This window comes from Oryzias melastigma, linkage group LG17 (genome assembly GCF_002922805.2).
Source record: "Oryzias melastigma strain HK-1 linkage group LG17, ASM292280v2, whole genome shotgun sequence".
NCBI lineage: Eukaryota > Metazoa > Chordata > Actinopteri > Beloniformes > Adrianichthyidae > Oryzias > Oryzias melastigma.
Genome location: NC_050528.1, coordinates 15286153 through 15307386, shown reverse-complemented (window position 1 = coordinate 15307386; position 21234 = coordinate 15286153). Strand labels below are relative to the sequence as shown.

Sequence of the window (21234 nt, the reverse complement as noted above, 5' to 3'; positions counted from 1 at the left end):
CCGCCGAGCAGAGGGGAACCCAAGAGAAACAGAGGCCCCAAGGAGTGATGTAAACAAGGCCCGACCAGGCACACCCACTGATGGAGTGGGTCATGTCTGACAATAATTGAATATGAATGCTTTAGGACTTGGGTAAGAGGAGTCACAAACGATAGTTCAACAGTCAAGCCCAACTAGTACTTCAGCAGATCGTGACTTGACTGAAGTACTTTTACCATATGGATGGAAGGTGTGTACAACAGGCACGTTGTAAATGTGGCTTTACATGCAGCTCTACTGCTGGGACTCTTTTATGAACCAGTTATAAGTATCTCAATAGTTTAAACACCTGTATAACGAGCTTTAACTCAACTCTCTTTGGGTGTGTGCCATAATATCAGTATTTTAATTTTTCAGCTAGAGAATCTTTACAATTTGTTGCGTTATAGACGAATAATTAACAAGTTTATATATACCGTATATCTTCCAATAGTAGTCAAAGCATTTAGTCCAATAATTTGGCAGCCGGCCTGGCATTTATAAGAGACCGGCATCTATCTGAGACAAGCGTTTATTCCGTCACACACAGAATGGGGATGGCTAATGGGTTCAAACTCAACCACAAAATATAGACAACACTGGATGAATATTTCAATAATATTTCCAGATTTATATACATTTTCAGAACAATAAGGTAATAGTCTACCACAAAATATAGACAACACTGGATGAATATTTCAATAATATTTCCAGATTTATATACATTTTCAGAACAGTAAGGTAATAGTCTACCATTAGCATCAAGAAACTGGGTAACATGACAGGAACGATTTTTCGTCAAAAAAATACTATAGACGCTGGTCTGCTCCAGTCCAACTCTCCCACAATAGCGTTCATCAGTCCAACAAATTCACTAGGTAATGGGATGAAATTTAAATCAGCACAAAAACAGCTATATGATAAGAAACACGTTCTTTCCACAACTTTCTCGCCATAATGCCGTAGACGCTGACCGGGACTCGTGAGACTCCTCCCCAAAAGCGTCCATCAGTCCAAAAAATTCACTAAGTAAAGGGAACTTGGCTTCTTTACAACTTGGCTCAGAAAACAACCACGGGAGCAAAAATATATTCTTTTTAGAACTTTCTTGCCACAAAGCCGCAGGCACTGCCCAGGACCAGCCTGACTCCTCCACAAAAGCGTTTACCGGCCCGACTAATCCCCTACAAAACATGAGGAAATGCAACAAGCTCAGAACCCAAGCATGCTGGTACAGCAGATCCAATAAAGACAATAAACAACATTTCTTACCATCACTGTCTGAATCGGAGACGATTCCTTCGTTATTTTCCGGTTCATCCTCGTCTTCTGCCTCTTGTAATGACAGCACAGCTGCTCCTGCTGTCTGCCGCGCAGTTTGAAGTTCTGCTCTCTCAGCATGACATGGCTGGCCGTCCTTAAAGCAGTGGATCAGATCATCCTCGGACCCATCGCATGCATTGGTGATTCCACAGATCTTGAATGATTTTCTGATCATTTCTGGGGTGATTTCTTGCCACGCTGATGTTATCCACATAACCAGCAAATGCAGAGCGGGCGCTTTTAAATTCCCGCCAGATGTCCACTCTTTATCTTCGTCCCCGAGCATCCATTTGTCATAAAACTCTGGAAGCTGATCTTTGAAGGGCTTGTTCCACACAACATCAGCAGGCTGGATGTACTTGGTGCAACCACCAGGGATAACTGCCATTGGTATGTTATATTTCTTTAGTTCTGCTTTCATTTCCTTACTGATGTGACAGCGATACGCATCCTGGACAAGGAGTCTCTTCCGGAAAATATAAACTTTCTGACACCACATGACTGTTAATTCCTGATTCATCCATCCATTTACCGAGGTCACCACCACAGCCTCTTAGACATCCTGTAGTCTTTCCATTTCCCGCTTTGCGCCCCGAAACACAATAAGCAGCTTCAATTTTGTGCCGTCTGCTTTCGCTGCCAAGGTCACAGTGAAATGCGATTTTTTGTGACCGGAAGTTTTTATGGTGACACTCCTGCTGCCGGTTGGTTTGACTGTTGTATATCCAGGCATGTCGAACCAAGCAGACGTCTCATCCATTGCGATGATGTCGCCGTCTTTAATTCCATTTGCAGTTCGCTTTCAGGCAACCCACGTGACGAAGGAGACTAGCTTGTCAATCAGCTGGATCCTTCTGAGCCAGCGTTGGCTTCCTGCGAAGCGACAGCTGATGGGGTTTCATAAATTTGTCAAACCAACCCGAGCTGGCTGTGAATGTTTCTTTTCTTTTGGAACAGTCATCAATTTCCGTGTCTAAAATCCTCTTCGCTTTTGTTCAAATCATTTTCTGGGAGACTTGCGCACCTTTACGCCGTTGCTCGACAATCCATATTAACAAAAGCTCCTCTAATTCGTCACTGGCTTTCTTAGCACCTCAATCGTTTGCTAGCTGGTCCTTTTTCTGCAACCTCCCTCTCCATATCATTCACCTGTTTACGGCATTCTCTGGTGCGTTTAGGATCCACTCCAAAGTGTCAGGCAGAGGCCTCTCCAGAATTTTCATATGCCACTGCACAAAGTTTAAAATTTAAATCAAATGAGCGTTTCTTAGCCATACCTATCAAGCATACACACAAACAGTTACAATTGACAACCACCAGCCTAAAAATCGCAGGTCTTCTTCTTCTTTGTTTTCTTATTTAAATGGCAGGCGGCACCAACTTCAGAGTGCAATTTCACCACCTAGTGTTTAGGAGTGCGAGTTGGCCGGTCCGGCTACTATTAAAGACCGGCGTCTTATAACAGCAGCACGTGTCACACCCGGCTTTTAATGGAGATCGGCGTCCATTAGAGACCGGCTACTATTGGAAGATATATATATATATATATATATATATATATATATATATATCTTGTTCTTGGAAAAACTAAAAAATAACAATTTTTAAAAATTGATAACTTTGTTAATTTAAATAATGAATTTAAAAGTTTTAAATACTGAGCTGTAGACCTACTGTAGACCAATAACTTGGGGAAAATTTTTCTAAAATAAATGAAGAATTGTTAAATTTATTAAAACCAACAAGTAAAAGGACAACCTACTCTTAACTCAAACACAGCAGCAGCATCCGCTTCAATGCTGAAAGTACAGCAGAAAGCATCAGATAAGGATTTGGGGGCAGAGCCTACCTTCTGGGCCAGGGTTCGTTGAACTATCGCAGTCTTCCTTCCATTGCTGCAGGGCAGCAGTTGTTGTGTCTGCAGTCCCTCTCTGATCGAGGCTAAACATGTGGTTGGCCCATGCTTTCGCATTGGGGTTAAGGTCTGAAACCTTGGCGGATTCCTGCAAAAACAAACAATAGTTTAAAAAAAAAAGACGTCACTTTCTGCTGATGTGTGTCAGTGACAGTAGTAAAAATAGGGTGAAAAACCTCAAACCAGCTAAATTACTCTTGACATTTACAGTAGCTTACTTTGTGAAAAAGGTTTTGAGTTACACAACCTGTACATTAAATAGTTTATTTATACAGCTTTTTCTGTTTATTTACGCTCTGTAGATTTGGAATATGGTATATCAGAGCAAAATAAGGAAAACATGCAGGTCAAAGAGACCGGAGGAGCAGGATCAAGGAATGCTGCATTAATCATTAGTACTTCAAAGTCAATAAAATATTAAAATAAACAAAAAAAAAGAAACTACTTTAAAATGTATCTGAGGAAACTTAAATGCTTTACAATTCAATAAGTCTTAGAGCAGGGGTCTCAAACTCGCGGCCCGCGGGCCATCTGCGGCCCGCAGGATGATAATTTGCGGCCCGCGTCTTCATATGAAAGATTACTGTTAGTGCGGCCCGCAAGGCTGATATGAATGACACTTGCTGTGTGCCGAGCTGAATGAACCAATCACAGTGAGGTATATGACTCTGGAGGCGGGACATCGGCGGTCTGTCCAGTGCCTCTGTCTATCATTCATTCCTTCCTCCAATCAGCTGGGCGGAGGAGGAGCCATGAAGCACCAAACGTGATTTCCGTGACAAATTCACATGCCCCGCGCGGGGAATTTGCTGCTCGCGGCTCGTCAAAAAATGTGTTTCTGTCGCTGCGCCGCGTGTCGAAGGGGCTACCAGCTCCGTCTGTGGATGTCTCTGTCAGAATGAATGAGAGACAGATATGATGTGGAGGAATACGTTTTTTGACGTGCTGACTGTTCCTAACCAGAACTCCTCAAGCTCCGAGCCGCAGACCTGTAGCTTGGTAATACTGACAAAAAAAGAGTAACATGCTTCAATTTCAAGATTGATTAACTAAAACCAATTGTGTTTGGTTATGAGAAACATATTTAGTTGAAATATAAAGATATTTCAGTGAATAACTTCACTGAACAAAAGGTGAAACATTTCTAAATAAAATTAAGAATTCCTATACAAAAACAAGAGAAAAGTTGCTATAGTCTTTAAAAAATGTGCATTTCAAGAAAACAGATGAAAGGATTTGATTGACTTGAGCTTACAACTGAACCACAAAGAGACAGCACCTTAATGTGACTTTTCCTTTCAAATTCCTTAAAGAGTGCAGAAAAGGTTTAACATATGCAGATACATATGCTTGAAATAGAACATAATTAATATCTTTATGATGCTGTGACAGAAACCAGGATGGTGCTGGCATATGCTAACCCAACACATACAGGTCTGCCAAACGTACTCACAGGATCAAAGCAGTAGGTCAGCATGCATTTCTCACACGCTAACAGGCTTCCTGCAGGCGAGGCCACAAGACTCCACTGCATCCAATCCATGACTAGGAGGTAAAAAAATGTCTGCAGAGACGGCCTGTCCTAAAGCGTCAGCCAGACTCCTCCAAGTTCATGTGCCACCACTCCCGTCAGATCACAGGTACCGGCACGCTCCGTCTGCCCATCACTGATCCAATGCTCGGTTGATTCAACAAATCTGATGACAGCACTGGGGCTCTGCTGCCCTGGTGGTTAGGCTGACGTTGCAGAAGCTGACTGGCTGCCTTGCTCCTGTTCAGCATCCGTGTCTGCTTTGGTTTTGTCACTGTTGGACTGACTCATTCTCCGGGAAAATCACGGCAGCAGCCGCTCGTGCTGTTGAGAATCTCACCTGAGCTGAAACAACCCTTCTACCAACAATGCCCTCTCTACATGGCCCCCCCGGGCATTTCACAGATTAGTCTGCCCCCTGAGCTTAATTTTTATGGATCACTCTTAACGAGTTGCTGGGGACAGAAAGCTTGGAGTCTGGAGCAAGCAGGAAAGTGGGATAAAAAGTTGGTGATGCTGTATCTGGGCTTTAGTCATCTTTGCTGAGGATCTTTAAAGATACGTCTGACAGCCAGCAGCCTATACTAATCATTCAGTCTGGCTCCAATGTAGGACCCCCACTCCTGTCCAAGCTGGCTGCCATAGTAACTGTTGCTGACATCAGGCAATGTGCACGGACTGGACTTTGATTGACCTTTCAAAATGTTTAAATGTTCTTCCCTTCATAGTGGACGAAAAGGTTAGTTTCTGGCCTGATTGAAGATGTATTTTGGGAGGAAACGACAGTGTGATTCATCACGAGCAGTGTGGACGGACAAGTTATCAACTGCCCAGGGGGGCAGCCGGCACAGGCCTGGGTTTTCTGCCATGAACGCACGCACGCTGTTTATTTCTCTATGAATAACTTTAACATGTTATACTTTTGACAGCAGCACATTGAAGTTCATTTCAAAATAAAATACACACCGTCTCAAAGACAATCCTCCTGCTGCAGCAGGCTCACTTAATCAAAAAAAGCAAGAAAATCATGCCAGCCAAGACATTTTCCATCATTATGACTTTGGTGCACCTTCATTGTATTTCTCCTTTTATTATTTAATTTAGCAGACCCTCCAGGATTTCGCAGCAGATTTTTTGGATTGTTTTATTTAAAAATCACCTAAAAATGTTAATTAGTTTGATTGCAGTATGCAATCAAACTATTGTTCTTCTGTTTTATTATTTTCTTCTTCTTCTTCCGTACGTTTTTTGGCGATCCATATCTCCTGCATACTTCATGCAATTTCTGCCATTCAAGTATCAAAATGTTTGGCTTATTAAGGAGATGTATGCTCTCTTTAAACATTTATTCTGCATCTTATAGTTTTTATGCAAATTATGCAAATTTATGCAAATGTTTGCATAGAAATGAATGGAGAAGGCTTTTTTTGCAGTCCAAACTTTCTGCATTTGTAACTTCTGCATACTTTATACCATTTAAAAAAAATAAACATGAATTTCTTCTGCTATTTGAGGACTTTTTAGCTGTTTTTAAATAATTGTGCAACAATTTATAGATTTTGAAATAATTAAAGTTGTTTAAAAATAAAATATAATGGAAGTCAATTAGAAGTCTTCTTTTCACTGTTTTTGAAATGTATCTCCTCCTACAATTTTTGAGCTACAGACACCATTCAAACTTTAAAATGTATTAGAGGGACTGGATTATACAGGTATTACTTCTCTTGTGGATATGTCTTATAGTTTTTGAACTACAGCTGTTTGAAATCAGGCAATTTTGGGATTTTTCAAAGATTTGAGAGGAATCTAGAGTGGGTGACGTCATCACTCAGAGTGAGGAGAGCTGGTTTGAAAAGAAAAAAAAACCTGATAAACTGCTGTAATTCAGCAACCGTTAGTCACAGAGTCATATTTTTTCAGCAAAACACAGTAAAATCCCTCTAGATTCATAAAATCTAACTCTCAAACCTATACTGCAAATACTTTTGCCCCCATAATGCCTAGAATGACATGAAGTTGCCTCATCTTCCCTATACCCTGCCATATTAAATTTTCCGGCTTTTCTGAAACCCTTCAATGTTTTTAACTTGCCATTGTGAGAACACAATTGAACTTGCAAACATGAAACTTTCACACATAATAGCTCAAAGCCTTGTGGTTCTAACAAGGGTTCAACATTGTTGATAAGTGAAAGACTTTTGAAGATATGAACATAGGGCTGGGCAATATGACGATAAAAAACCGCCCAGCCCTGTATGAACATTTGTTTGGAGGTAGTAAACCTCATTGAAATGCATTGATTCCAGAACTTAAGAGCTTTACATGTGGCTGCACTGAGTGTCCTGGACTCTTCCACATTTATAGTCTAACTGAATTTGATGATGCTGCAGATCTCATGACATGTACATCGATGTCAGACTTTAAAATTAAAAGTATGATGCTCTGATTGCTCTTTCGGCTGAACAGATGATTTTGAACAAAACAATTTGAAGAAGCCTTCCTGCTCACATGTTTAAAGTAATTTTTTGGAATGATGGCTGTATATTTAAATGTATAGAAATTGTCAATGAGCTCTATGGACATAATCATTCAGGTTTGTGTAGTAAATTACACTTCATGCAATTACAAACCTTTGTCTTCTTTCACTCATAGCAACATATGGCTAATTTGGCATCAAGTGAAGATTTGTAACATACTTTGAGATTCTGCTAATATTTAATAATATGCTAGCTGTTATAACTATTTTATTCAATTTCTTTTCTGCTAATTTAGTAATGAACCACATATGTTCAAATTATGCTGCTTTTTAGACTAATTTCACACCATCTGAGGTTTTTAAAGCTTTTTTGAATTATGGCTATTTTTTTAAGAAACATGCTAGTTGTTTTTACCTAAATTGGCATTTACTTTTTCAAACTAATTAGTTTGATTGCAGTATGCAATCAAACTATTGTTCTTCTGTTTTTTTATTCTTCTGCTTATTCTCCTTCTTCCGTACGTTTTTTGTCCGCCTGTAACTCATGCATACTTCATCCGATTTTTGTCATTCAAGTATCAAAATGTTCAGCTTATTGAGGACATTATTGCTCTCTTCTGAAATCTCTTATGCAACTTTTTGTTTTTCAGCAATTCAACAAAATTGCTGCAACTTTTCCCATTGAAATGCATTGTGAAGGCTCTTCAGCAACTCCAAACTTTCTGCAGTTATAACCTCTGCATACTTTGTTATTCTGAAAATTCAAACATGTACTTGTTCTATTTGTGGACTTTTCTGCTGTCTTTAAACAATTCTGCAAATTTTTATACTTTTTGAAAATTTTGAACTTGTTTAAATTTAAAATAACATGGAAGTCAATGGGGACAGTGCTTCAACTTCACTGTTTTTGAAATGTATCTCCTTATACAATTTTTGAGCAATAGACACCATTCAAACTTTAAACTGTAGTGGAGGGCCGGGGAATTTCAGCTATTACTCTTCTTGTGGATATGTCTTATAGTTTTTGAACTACAGCTGTTTAAAATCAGGCAATTTCGGACTTTTGAGCCGATTTTGGCAGTTGCTAGAGCGTGTGACGTCATCACTTAGAGTGAGGACAGGATATTTTGAAAGAGAAAACTTTTCCGAGCAAATAGTTGTAACTCCTGAACCGTTGGTCGCAGAGTCACAATTTTTTCACCAAAATGTAGGTATTTATGTCTAGATTTGTTTAATATCACACTCGAAGTCATGGGTTGAGCAGTCTTTTCGCAAGAGACCCAAATTTGAGACAAAGTCCACCCAAAATCCCTATACTTTCCCATTGTACAGAACACAAACGCTTTTTATGTTGTGGACTGTTTTTAAATTACCATTGTGAGAGCACCTTTGAACATAGAAACATGAAACTTACACAGATGATAGCCGAAAACCTTGTGGTTCTTACAAGGGTTCAACTGTTTTAATATCTCACGTAGTTTTGAAGATATAGACATTTGTTTGAAACATGTCAAATATCTGTTTCCCCATTCGTTAACATAGGATTTTGAGGTGATGACGGGAAGGATAAACTCCTCTCAATTCAGATCATCTTCACAAAAAGATGTTATGTTTGACACACATAAAACATATATTTCTAAATTATCCTGAGCCTGAGGTTTACAAAACTGAAGAAATTATTCCGATCAGACGTATGGTTGGCGAACAGCAGTCATTTGTTCGGAGCAAACCATGGTGCTGCGAATTCTGCTGACTCATTGAGCTCAAACTGTAGGTGCTCACCCCTCCCCTCCCCCACCTCACACACAGGGAGACAGTTTCAGGAGTTTGTGACCCCCCAAACTAATGATTTAGAAGTTTTAAGTTCCCCCTGCCCATTCTGGTGTTACAGTTCTTGGACAAGATACTGATAAAACTGTCCTGCCCAGCTGTCAGATGTAAATGCTATTTATTTGATGAACTACCATGCATCGTTACTGTAATGCTTTGTGGGCATTTGTATTTAAATTTTTGCTGAGTCAAACCACAGACAATGTTCTTCACTCTAATAGCATGTAGAGCTAACTTGGCATTTGCTGAAGATTTTAATGCTATTTTTAAGTTAAGCAAATATTTTAGCTACATGTTAGCTTTTTTGGGTATTTTAGCTTTTACTGGGGATTTTCAGGGTATTTTGGAGTTTGGCTAATATTTTAGGAACATGCTAGCTTTTGTGTCTAATTTAGCATCTACTCACGTTTTTTAGGCTAATTTTGAATTAAGCCAATATTTTAGCTACATGCTAGCATTGTTGGCTATTTTAGCTTTCAATGTGGGTTTTTAGTGTATTTTGGAGTTTCTGAACATGATAGCATTTGTGGCTAATTTGGCATCCACTGATATTTTTTAGGCAAATTTCCTATTAAGCTAATATTTTAGATAGATATTAGCAATTTTTTTATATTATTTGCTATTTTCACAAATTTCTGCCTTAGTTGTGGTATTCAAAAAATTCAAACATGAACTCATTCTGCTTTTTGTGGACTGTTCTGCTGTTTTTAAACAATTCTGCAATTATCTCTTCTTGATACTTTGTGGTAACTTTGTTTAAGTTTACACCATTTTAGGCAGTTTTCAGCGTTTTTTACCACTGCAATTTTACAAGACTCTCTTCTTTTAAGTCTCAATTCTTATGGTTTTCAACTAACCTGGATTTTTCAGTACACTTGTGTGTTTTTCAATTTCTGTTTTGTGCAATGTATATACTGCCAGTATTGCTTTCTTCAACAATTCCTTCTGCAAATAATGATTTGATTTTTCTTCAAAAAATAGATTTTCACAATCAAACATATTCCTGCCATTCATTGATAATATTACTTATTTCTGTAATCACTTCTGCCAATTTTTTTTCCCCGCAGCAATTACCTCTTCTGCAAACCAGAAAGATTTTACCATTTAGTGACAGCATTGCTGATTTCTGCATTTTCTTCAGCAACATATGGTAAACTTCAGCGTCTTCTGCAAAAACTTATGCAATGAAGCAATTAAAGAAACCACTTTCTCCAAAATTGCAATCAAACGTATTTCCGCAGGAAATGCAAATTTTTCTAGTTCTCCTTCTGTTTTTTTATACTTCTTATTCTCCTTTCTTCCGTACGTTTTTCGGCGATCCATATCTTCTGCATAATTCATCTGATTTTTGTCATTCAAGTATCAAAATGTTCAGCTTGTTGAGGACATTATTGCTCTCTGAAATCTCTTCTGCAACTTTTTGTTTTTGAGCAATTCAACAAAATTGCTGCAACGTTTCCCATTGTAATGCATTGTGAAGGCTCTTCAGCAACTCCAAACTTTCTGCAGTTGTAACTTCTGCATATTTTATGCTATTCTAAAAATTCAAACATGTACTTATTCTGCTATTTGTGGACTTTTCTGCTGTCTTTAAACAACTCTGCAAATTTTTATACTTTTTGAAATTTTTGAACTTGTTTAAATTTAAAATAACATTGAAGTCAATAGGGACATTTTTTCAACTTTACTGTTTTTGAAATGTATCTCCTCCTACAAGTTTTGAGCTACAGACACCATTAAAACTTTAAAACGTAGTGGAGGGATGGGGAATTTCAGCTATTGCTTTTCTTGTGGATATGTCCCATAGTTTTTGAACTACAGCTGTTTGAAATCAGGCAATTTTGGACTTTAGGGCCGATTTTGGCAGTTGCTAGAGCGTGTGACATCATCACTTAGAGTGAGGACAAGATAGTTTGAAAGAGAAAACTTTTCTGAACAAATCGCTGTAATTCCTGAACTGTTGGTCATAGAGTCACAATTTTTTCACCAAAATGTAGGTATTTTTGTCTAGATTCGATTAAAACCACCCTCAAAGTCATGGGTTGAGCAGTTTTTTTTCTTTGCAAGAGCCCCAAGTTTGAGACAAAATCCACCCAAATTCCCTATACTTTCCTATTGTACAGAACACGAATGCTTTTTATGTTGTGGACTGTTCTTAAATTGCCATTGTGAGAGCACCTTTGAACATAGAAACATGAAACTTACACAGATGATAGTCGAAAACCTTGTGGTTCTTACAAGGGTTCAACTGTTTTGATATCTTATGTAGTTTTGAAGATATAGACATTTGTTTGAAACATGTCAAATTGCTGTCTACCCATCCGTTAACATAGGATTTTGAAGTGAGGACAGGAAGGATGAACTCCTCTCACTTCAGATTATTTTCACAAAAAGATGTTATGTTTGACACACATAAAACATATATTTCTAAATTATCCTGAGCCTGAGGTTTACAAAACTGAAGGAATTATTCCGATCAGACGTATGGTTGGCGAACAGCAGTCATTTGTTCGGAGCAAACCATGGTGCTGCGAATTCTGCTGACTCATTGAGCTCAAACTGTAGGTGCTCACCCCTCCCCTCCCCCATCTCACACGCGCAGGGAGACAGTTTCAGGAGTTTGTGACCCCCCAAACTTATGAATCAGAAGTTTTAAGTTCCTCGTGCCTCAGTACGTTCCTTCAAGCATTATTTGTTTATTTTACTTTCTTATGGAGGAGGTTCTAATCTCTGATTATTTTTTTTTCGATTAGTTGACTAATCGGTTCGTGCGGCGACTGGATGTAAAACACACATCTTAACCATAATTGACTTTAAACTTGAAGTGTTTAAGCTATATGCTAACTAAAAATAAAGACAATAGTTTACTAAGCCTTTTAATGAATCATGCAGGTTTTCTTCTGGCATTAAGACGAAACTTAAATCAAATGAAGTAATCTGAATCAACTACAGAAAATGTATTAAAAGCCTGCAAGTATTTTTTAAAGGTTTAATATGTATATTTAATAAAACATGTGTAAAGTATTTCAGAAGCTATTAGCAGATATAAACACACTTAAAATATTTGCTCACTGAGGCCCATTTATTATTACTAATGACGTCTTTGAACTGAAGATATTCCTATACATAAAAAACCTGATGCCCAGATAAACAAAGAGCTTTAAGACATAACATCTTTAAAAAAAAGTGGGAAAATGTATATTTTCAAAAAGGGAGAAAAGCAGGGGATGTTAGAATGTACATCAGTTCTTTCATTCTTTTTCTACCTACATCCACTGCATATGCGCAGAACGAAATTACATCATATTTTTCAGTTTGGTGGACTGCCCATAAATCTGTGCTACTTCTTAAATGTTGTGGTTACTTTGCTGTTTGTTGTCATTTTTGTGACATCAAGTTACATTTAATTGTATGCTTATTCGGCTAATGTTATGCTACACTCGTAAACTTAGCTCTGGACTTTTATGCGAGCTACTCATTGACTGTAAAAATAATGGACTTAGCAAGCAATGAGGTCCCCCATTGGAAATGCATTACCTCCTCTCCTCGCGAAAATAGGCCGCCGCTTTCACTGTCACTTCCTGAAACAGATATCGGCATATTGCTAACATCTGCAACCCATCTTCAGCGATTGGTCTAAGTCAGGGGTCTCAAACTCGCGGCCCGCGGGCCATCTGCGGCCCGCAGGATGATGATTTGCGGCCCGCGTCTTCATATGAAAGATTACTGTTAGTGCGGCCCGCAAGGCTGAAATGAATGACAGCTGCTGTGTGCAGAGCTGAACGAACCAATCACAGTGAGGTATATGACTCTGGAGGCGGGAAATCGGCGGGCTGTCAAGTGCCTCCGTCTATCATTCATTCCTTCCTCCAATCAGCTTGGCGGAGGTGGAGCCATGAAGCACCAAACGCGATTTGTGTGATATATTCTCGTGCCCCGCGTGGGGAACTTGCTGCTCGCGGCTCGTCAAAAAATGTGTTTCTGTCGCCGCGCCGCGTGTCGAAGGGGCTACCAACTCCGTCTGTGGATGTCTCTCTCAGAATGAATGAGAGACAGATATGATGTGGAGGAATACGTTTTTTGACGTGCTGGCTGTTCATAACCAGAACTCCACAAGCTCCGAGCCACAGACCTGTAGCCCGCCCCGCGCGGCGATCCGCGGCACCCGCCTGTCAGACATGTGATCCTGAGCTCGGCTCGCACCTGCGTGCGCGTGTCTGTGATTCTTAAGGTTGGCACACTGACTGTGTCGGCGCGCATTCCAGTCTATGCAAACGCGATAGAAGTCCGATATTCTGCTACGCGCGTTTGCATAGAACCCCCATGGAAAGCAGAACAGCCCCCCCCCCATGCGCGCTGATGCAGCCGGCGCGCGCACGAGCACCCCACACCTCCAGTGAATGGAAGACACATACAGACGTGGACAAAAGTGTTGTTACCCTTCAGTTAAAGAAGGACAAACCCACAATTCTCACTGAAATCACTCAAAACTTACAAAAGTAACAATAAATAAAACACCTGTGATGTCAATTAAAGGACACACCTGAGTTAATCATGTCACTCTGGTCAAATAGTTTTCAATCTTTCATTGAGGTAGCATCATTTTTGTCCAGGCCTGTTTCATTAGTTTGTTTTTTAAAATAATTATGTTAATCAACAATTCAAAATTGATGGTTGATTTTGATTGTTTAATTTTCATTTTTTTTATTTATTGTTACTTTTATAAGTTTCAAGTAATTTCAGTGAGAATTGTGGGTTTGTCCTTTAACTGAGAGGTACCAACACTTTTGTCCACCACTGTAGGTCAGATTTATTTATTGTGAGGAGAGTTCTACAAAAATCTACATAAAATGAAATCCTTCAAAGATTTTCTCGTTACCGGGGTTCTCTAACTCTGAAGGAGGATCTGTTAATACAGACATTTGAAACTGAACACAAATAATTAGTTTTCTCTAGTCAGTCAATATGTGGTTCCTTCAGTCGTCTGGTTCTGTTGTTTGGTCTTTATTATTATTTTATTTATTTATTACTAATTTATTTGTTTTTTTATTCATCTTTTAATGTACATGGTAAAAAACAAGAAAACAATAACAGAAAATTCTATATAAATTATAAATAAATACATTACACCTCAATTATGTAGTTTGAAATGGAGTAGGAAGAAGTTTAAAAAACTTTTTTTAATTCTACCCCCTAGCAATATATCTTAAGTTTAATCTTCAATATAAACTATTTCAGAAACAGACATTAACTACCCTTATTTTTTATATATATAAATCAACACGGACAAAGATCTATACATGTCATTCATTATTTATTCATTATTTTGTGTTAAAATAAAGATATTTAAGAACATTGGAATGTTTTCTCAGCGATTTTCTTGTGAAAATCTTGATGCGGCCCGGCCTCACTTAGATTCTGCCACCAGCGGCCCCCGGCTGAATTGAGTTTGAGACCCCTGGTCTAAGTCATAGCTGAGTCAGGGAATCTACAGAAAGTACTGTCGCCAATCAGGAGTGAGTTTATTGCAACCATCCGCCTTCTACTTTAATAATGGCGGCTCTGGAGAATTGTACAAGTCGTTGTTTTTTTTTTTTTAACTATGATGATCTGACACATTAATGTGATTGTGTTGTGTGTGTGAGAAACTGCACTGGTAGTCTACAAATGAATTGCCCTCTGGGACCAATAAAGTTTTCTGATTCTGATTCTGATTCTGAAGTCTTTGAGGGAGACCCATTCCAACATTTGATTATGTCAGCGGTCCTTTGGGATTTACTTACGTTTATTCCTTTTAGTCGAGCTAAAAGGAGCATTTGGGTGACGCCGCTGACCCCCTCGCGCGTGCCGTAGCTGCAGCTCGTCTCTTCACATGCGCTGCCACGTTACAGTCTGATCAGATGCACGTGAGAAGCGCGTTCAGCGGTATTTAAAATAAATAACCATCCTAACAAGTGAACAACTGGATATTTTTTCTGTTTAAAAATACGACCAGGTCCTTTCAAGTTTGTCTCGCGCTCCTCAGACGGCTGCGTCTAATTCAGGCTGCAAGCTGGAAAAGTGCAGCGAAGATGAAACTTTGGCTGGTGATTTTATGCGCATATACGCAATTTATAATTTATAAGCTACAATCAAAACAGTGAAAAAAAAGAAAAACGGACGTTAAACAAACAAAAAAGTCCAAAGCACATAACCTCAGACTGAAATCTATTTCTACAGAGTAAATCCTCATCTAAAAATGTCGACAGCATGCGCCTCTTGTTGTTTTAAACTGCTGCATCGGTACATTCCATTGAGGAAAACAACAGTAGCGTTGGACGTCAGACCCACAAACGTTTATTGAGCCATCTGACTGGTCAATTTATAACTCTAATAAGCTATGATAAGTGAAAAAAATATTTAAAAAAAAATTAGGATTAGAAAAAAGAAGTTAAGCAGAAAGCAGCAGAGGAAGAATGATTATTCTGACATATAAAATGACTGAGAAATAACTGTCTGTTTCCCAATGGAAGTCAATGGGACTTTGGCCTTTTTGCAACCCAGTGGTACTTCCTATATGGAACACGGAAGGAGGGGGGCTTGCTCTATCCAGTAATTCTTATGTACAGTCTATGGAGCTACTTCACCTTTGGGACTCGCACATCGATCCACAACTCCGCGGCAGATCCGTACCGACACACAGCGTCTCTGTCTGCGCGGTGAACGCTTCATAATCCGCTCTTTGAACTGAATGACAAGATCTCGGCGGCAAATATAAATGAAGCCTTGGACGAGTGGTTCATTTCCAGTGTAACTCATAACCCGCGCCGCCCTCGCGGCGTTTGGTTCAAAAAGCGCGAATGATGAAACGTTCATTATACAGACAGAGAGGTACTGTAGACACGGATCTGATGCAGATCTGATGGATTATCTCCAAACAGTGCATTAATGACAGCCGAACAGGATCCATTTATACTCGGAAAACTGCCCCGGCAGAGCTAGCTGTGTTAGCGCCGATGTTAGCTTAGACGAAGCTCTCTGTTCAACGTGATCAAACTTAGTCACAACATGCTTCATCTTCACGCACCGCCATAGTGATCTCATGGAACACAAGTTCTGCCTTAAAGAAATTACATCGGACAATCTTCCTCTTTTATTTTTCTTATGTTTCCCCACATTTTCGAATTCCGTTAGCGTGTTTTGTGTTGTTGTTGATACTCCAGCCTACCCATCAACATCACTGGTAACCGGCTTAGCACCACTGCGCATGTGTGAAGAGAATGGCAGACCTGGCATTAGAAAGCGCGCACCGTAGTTTTGAGATCAAAACAAGGAAAAAACAAACAAAAAAACGACGCTTCGACGACCAAAATAGTTGTCGACTATTTTAATAGTCGACGTAGTCGCGACTAATCGAATAATTGTGGCAGCCCTACTTTAAAATAATCTCTACAATGGAGTTTTTCTTTATAAATTAACTTATTTTACTTTTGAAAGTAGCTCATACAAGTTCCTTTTAAAATAAAATGCATCTTGTGTTTGATCAGATCCTCCAGCTGCAGCAGATTTACTTGAACTAAGTAAGGGATAATACCCGACGAAGTGTGCATTATGAGAAATTAACGCACAACGCGGAGGCCTGAACTGTCCGAGGCAGAGCTATTAAGCATTTTAGACCAAATATGATCCATGTTTTTGGGGGGGAAAAAGTATAAAAATGAAAAAAGTATATTTCTGCCACAATCTTTGTTGTAGTAAAACAACGAGCTCATCATTAGTCAGTACAGAAAGTTTGGTGAGTCTAACTTGAATATCTTCAGAGCTATTAAGCATTTTAGACCAAATATGATCCATACTCAAAATCAGAAAAATTAATAAAGTAAATCTTTGCCATAATCTTTGTTGTAGTTGACCCGTAAGATCATCATTAGTCAGTGCAGAAAGTTTGGTGACTCTAGCTTTAATATTCCTAGAGCTTTTGAGCATATTTTTCATGCTTCATATATCTATTAAAATTGTTAAAATCAAAATAATAAAATAAAGGATTTTTTTTCAAAATCTTTATTGTAGCACGAATATGGTGACGAATCTCCATCACGAGTTAACTTAAAAGTCGATATTTATTTGTTTCTGAGAGGTTATTGACTTTTACAGAATGGCCTTTTCTGGAAGCTTGCACTTTGTAGACGGTCCCTTAGCAGCCGTCTCGCTGCTGTCTCTCCAGCAGCCTGAGGAGAACACTTCTTATTAAACGGGGAAAAAAAACAGTCTTTTTTCTTTTGAAATACTTGTGTAGGTGACTCTCTGTGTTGACACAAGACGATTGAGATACTTGCTGTCATATTTGAACGTTTTTCTGAAGAGCTATTGAGCCCGGAAGTGTGAATCTGTGAATATCTTTCTAACTTTACCGAACAACCTCCGTTGTGCAATGAGCAACGTGGGAACACACCCGTTTGCACACTGCATTCAGGGTTATTTGGCGAGCTCCGTTCCCAGCCAGGGAGTCTCCCATTCCATACAAAAGCGGAAACTCCGTGGGGAAAGGATCCGGTGTTAACAACGGTGCAGCGGAAGTGGATGGAGAATAAATTTTGATTTAGCGAACCTAACAAAAGTTCTTTGTTTCACCAAAACAATGTTTACAGCGTGTATGTGAGTGAGGTGTCAAACAAAAACTTTCAAAACTAAGATTCCTGAGATCAACGGTCCTGCTTTGAGGTCCTGTCCATTAAGAAAGATCACAAGGGTCTCCATTACTGGTTTCGCCATGACGAGGATTGCACCAGGCCAGAGCAATGGAGCAGAGATGATAAGAGTTAGGCCCGCCCACTGAGTTTGACGGCAGAGTTTGACAGATTGCATTTGAATGGTGTGTCCACAGCAGGAAGACGCCCGCAGCAGGAAGACGCCCGCAGCAGGAAGACGCCCGCAGAACGTCGTAGTCTGACAGCTGTGTTCGGAGGGACGCCGGACGTGACTCAGAAAGACGCCGTTTGGGGCTATAGCCTCCTGAGCCTACATCAACGGGGCAAAGGCGCCCTACACCGGACGCCATTCTGGTGAGCGTAAACCAGTGATTGTCCTAGCATGTCTTCTACCTCTCCGGCTCCCACCCCTCTTTCCTGCCCCACTTGTATTATGTTTAGTCGGGATCCCGCCTCATTTAGTGGAGATAATGGTAGCTGTGTTAACTGTAACCTGATCTCAGACCTGTTATCCAGGCTTGAACAGCTGGAAGCGCGTCTTAGCTCAATGGAAGCTAAACCAGCTAGCCATGTTGTTGTTACTCGGATCGCTAGCCGCGCTAGTAAAGCTGACTTAGCTAGCATCCCACCGCCCTCTCAGCAGTCGGGGAATCCCCAGGATGAGTTTATACAGGTGGGGAAGAAGCAGAGAGCTAAACGAAGGCACGTAGAACACACGGAGCTCCCTGTATGCAACAGGTTTTCTCTGCTCAGTAACGCACCAACTGAACCGAAAACCCTGGTCATCGGCTCCTCCAAGGTCAGACACGTAAAGCTCAAGGGAGCTACAGTTAGATGTTACCCGGGAGCCAGAGTTGGTGACATCGACGGAAACCTCCGAATGTTAGCCCAGAGTAAGGCGAGGTTCCGTCGGGTCGTAATTCACGCTGGCGGCAATGATACCCGACGAAGACAATCAGAGATTCTTAAATTAAACGTAGAATTGATGTATAAACTGGCTAAATCTGTGTCAGACACAGAAGTTTTCTCTGGTCCTCTCCAAAACGTAGTCAGTGATGAAATGTACAGCCGCTTTTGATCATTTAACCGCTGTTTAGCTAAATGGTGCCCAGAAAATGGCGTTAGCTTTGTGGACAACTGGAGCATGTTCTGGGGAAAGCCTGGTCTCATGCGCAGAGATGGCATTCATCCCAGTTCGGATGGAGCGGCTCTTCTGTCCAGAAACATTTCTGCTAGCTTTAGCCATGCAGCCTGACAAGACAGAGAGGAGACCCGGGAAGAGAGCAGTAGTTTAAAACTCTCCCCTGAGCTGCCTTTAGCGCTGGTGCTAACCCCAAACAGGGCTAACCCAGCAGTTCCTAGCATTAGCTTATGTGATGGAAGGCAAATGAACGGAATGAATCACAGTAACAAAAATTATGATGTAATTAAATGTGGGCTGCTAAACATTAGATCAATTTCCTCAAAGTCCCTGTTAGTCAATGAATTGATTAATGATAATAAACTTAACCTGCTAGCTCTAACAGAAACCTGGCTAAAACAGGATGATTATGTTCGGCTGAATGAAGCAACCCCCCCTAGCTATAATAACTATCAGAAATCCAGGATTTCTGGGAAAGGACGTGGGTTAACAATAATTTCAGAGTCATGCTTAATCCTTAACATTAAAGTTAAACACATTTATAATTCCTTTGAGAGCACTGTACTATCTATAAATCACCCAAACAGAAAGACTCAAAAAGCAGTTTTATTTATAATTATTTATCGCCCTCGTATTCAGAATTTTTATCTGAGTTTTCTGAATTTTTATCAAATATTATATTAGATTCTGACAAAATCATAATAACAGGAGATTTTAATATTCATATTGATGATTCCAGTGACTGTCTTGGAAACGCATTTGCGGCTTTAATAGAAAATGTTGGTTTCACACAAAATGTAAATCAACCTACTCACTGTCATAAGCACACCCTGGACCTTGTTTTAACTCATGGAGTTGAGATTAGCCAGCTGAATGTCCTTCCTCATAACCCCATACTCTCAGATCATTTTCTAATTACCTTTCAGTTTAAATTAGAAAATGCTACTGCTCCAATAAATAAGAAAGAGCTTAAACGAACATTATCTGACCGTTCTGTGTCCGAATTTAAACTCGCAGTCCAACCAATGTTTAGTAACATGTTGGATAAATATTCTCAGAGCTCTTTAAGCCCCGTTGATAATGATCAGTTTGTCAATGATACCATGCAAGCCCTCAGAGGAACACTTGATGCTGTTGCCCCTCTGAAACTTAAGCTTGTTAGACAAAACAGAGTAGCACCGTGGTTTAACGCTGAAAAACGTTCTCTAAAACAAATAACTCGTAAATTAGAATGGTGCCATTCCAGATCAGAGCACTCAATGAATGCTTGGAAATGTAGCCTCTTAAGCTATAAAAAATCCCTGCGTAAAGCGAGAACTCAATATTACTCAACTTTAATAGCAGAAAATGCAAATAATCCAAGATTTCTCTTTAGTACTATAGCCAGGCTGACCAGCAGCCACAGCTCGGTTGAACCACATATTCCTGCTACTATCAGCTCTAGAGATTTCCTTCAATTCTTTGATAGTAAAATCTCAAATATTTGAAACAAGCTAAATGTGGTTATTCCCACAATCAGCCCAAAGCAGGCAGAAGTCGTAGAAATAAAGGCATCCATAGAAATGTCTGTAACATTAGACTGCTTTACTGCTGTGGACCAAGCAGAAATAGCATCAGTTATTACGTCTTCTAAAACCTCCACTTGTCTCTTAGACCCAATCCCCACTAAACTTTTTAAATAAATCTTCCCCCTTATTAGTGAATCCATATTAACTATAATAAATACCTCTCTAGAGACTGGTCATGTGCCTCAGTCTTTTAAATATGCGGTTGGTAAAGCTCTTTTGAAAAAACCCAGCCTGGATCCTGACATGTTGGCCAACTATAGACCAATATCTAATCTCCCATTCATATCTAAAATCCTAGAAAGAGTTGTAGTAAAGCAGCTGCAGTGCCACCTACAGGACAACAATCACTTTGAAGATTTTCAGTCAGGGTTCAGACCTCACCATAGCACTGAAACTGCACTGGTTAGAGTTACTAATGACTTGCTATTGGCTTCTGAAAAGGGACTAATCTCTATTCTGGTCCTGTTAGACCTCAGTGCAGCCTTTGATACCATCAACCACAGCATCTTACTCCAGAGACTAGAGCATGACATAGGGATCAGGGGATCTGCCCTCCAGTGGTTTGAATCCTATTTATCTGATAGATACCAGTTTGTTAATGTAAATGGACAGTCCTCTCGTTATACTCGAGTTAGCTATGGAGTCCCACAGGACTCGGTTCTAGGGCCCATTCTGTTCACGCTTTACATGCTGCCCTTAGGAAACATAATCAGGAAACATAGCATTAATTTTCACTGTTATGCAG

At 39.8% G+C, this 21234-nt stretch overlaps 2 protein-coding genes across 3 annotated transcripts in view; both read right to left on the bottom strand.

The window, feature by feature from the left end:
- The window catches only part of LOC112144307 (tripartite motif-containing protein 16-like), a gene marked incomplete in the record, with an annotated part of 1074856 nt that overhangs the window by 383981 nt on the left and 669641 nt on the right, over positions 1 to 21234 (bottom strand).
- larp4b (La ribonucleoprotein 4B) overlaps positions 1 to 21234 on the bottom strand; it is a 105934-nt gene that overhangs the window by 35626 nt on the left and 49074 nt on the right. For both annotated transcript variants that reach the window (XM_024268702.2, XM_036216288.1), the window contains exon 3: positions 3191 to 3344. In XM_024268702.2, the coding sequence (XP_024124470.1) occupies positions 3191 to 3344 (154 nt within the window). The remainder of the gene's footprint in view (positions 1 to 3190; positions 3345 to 21234) is intronic.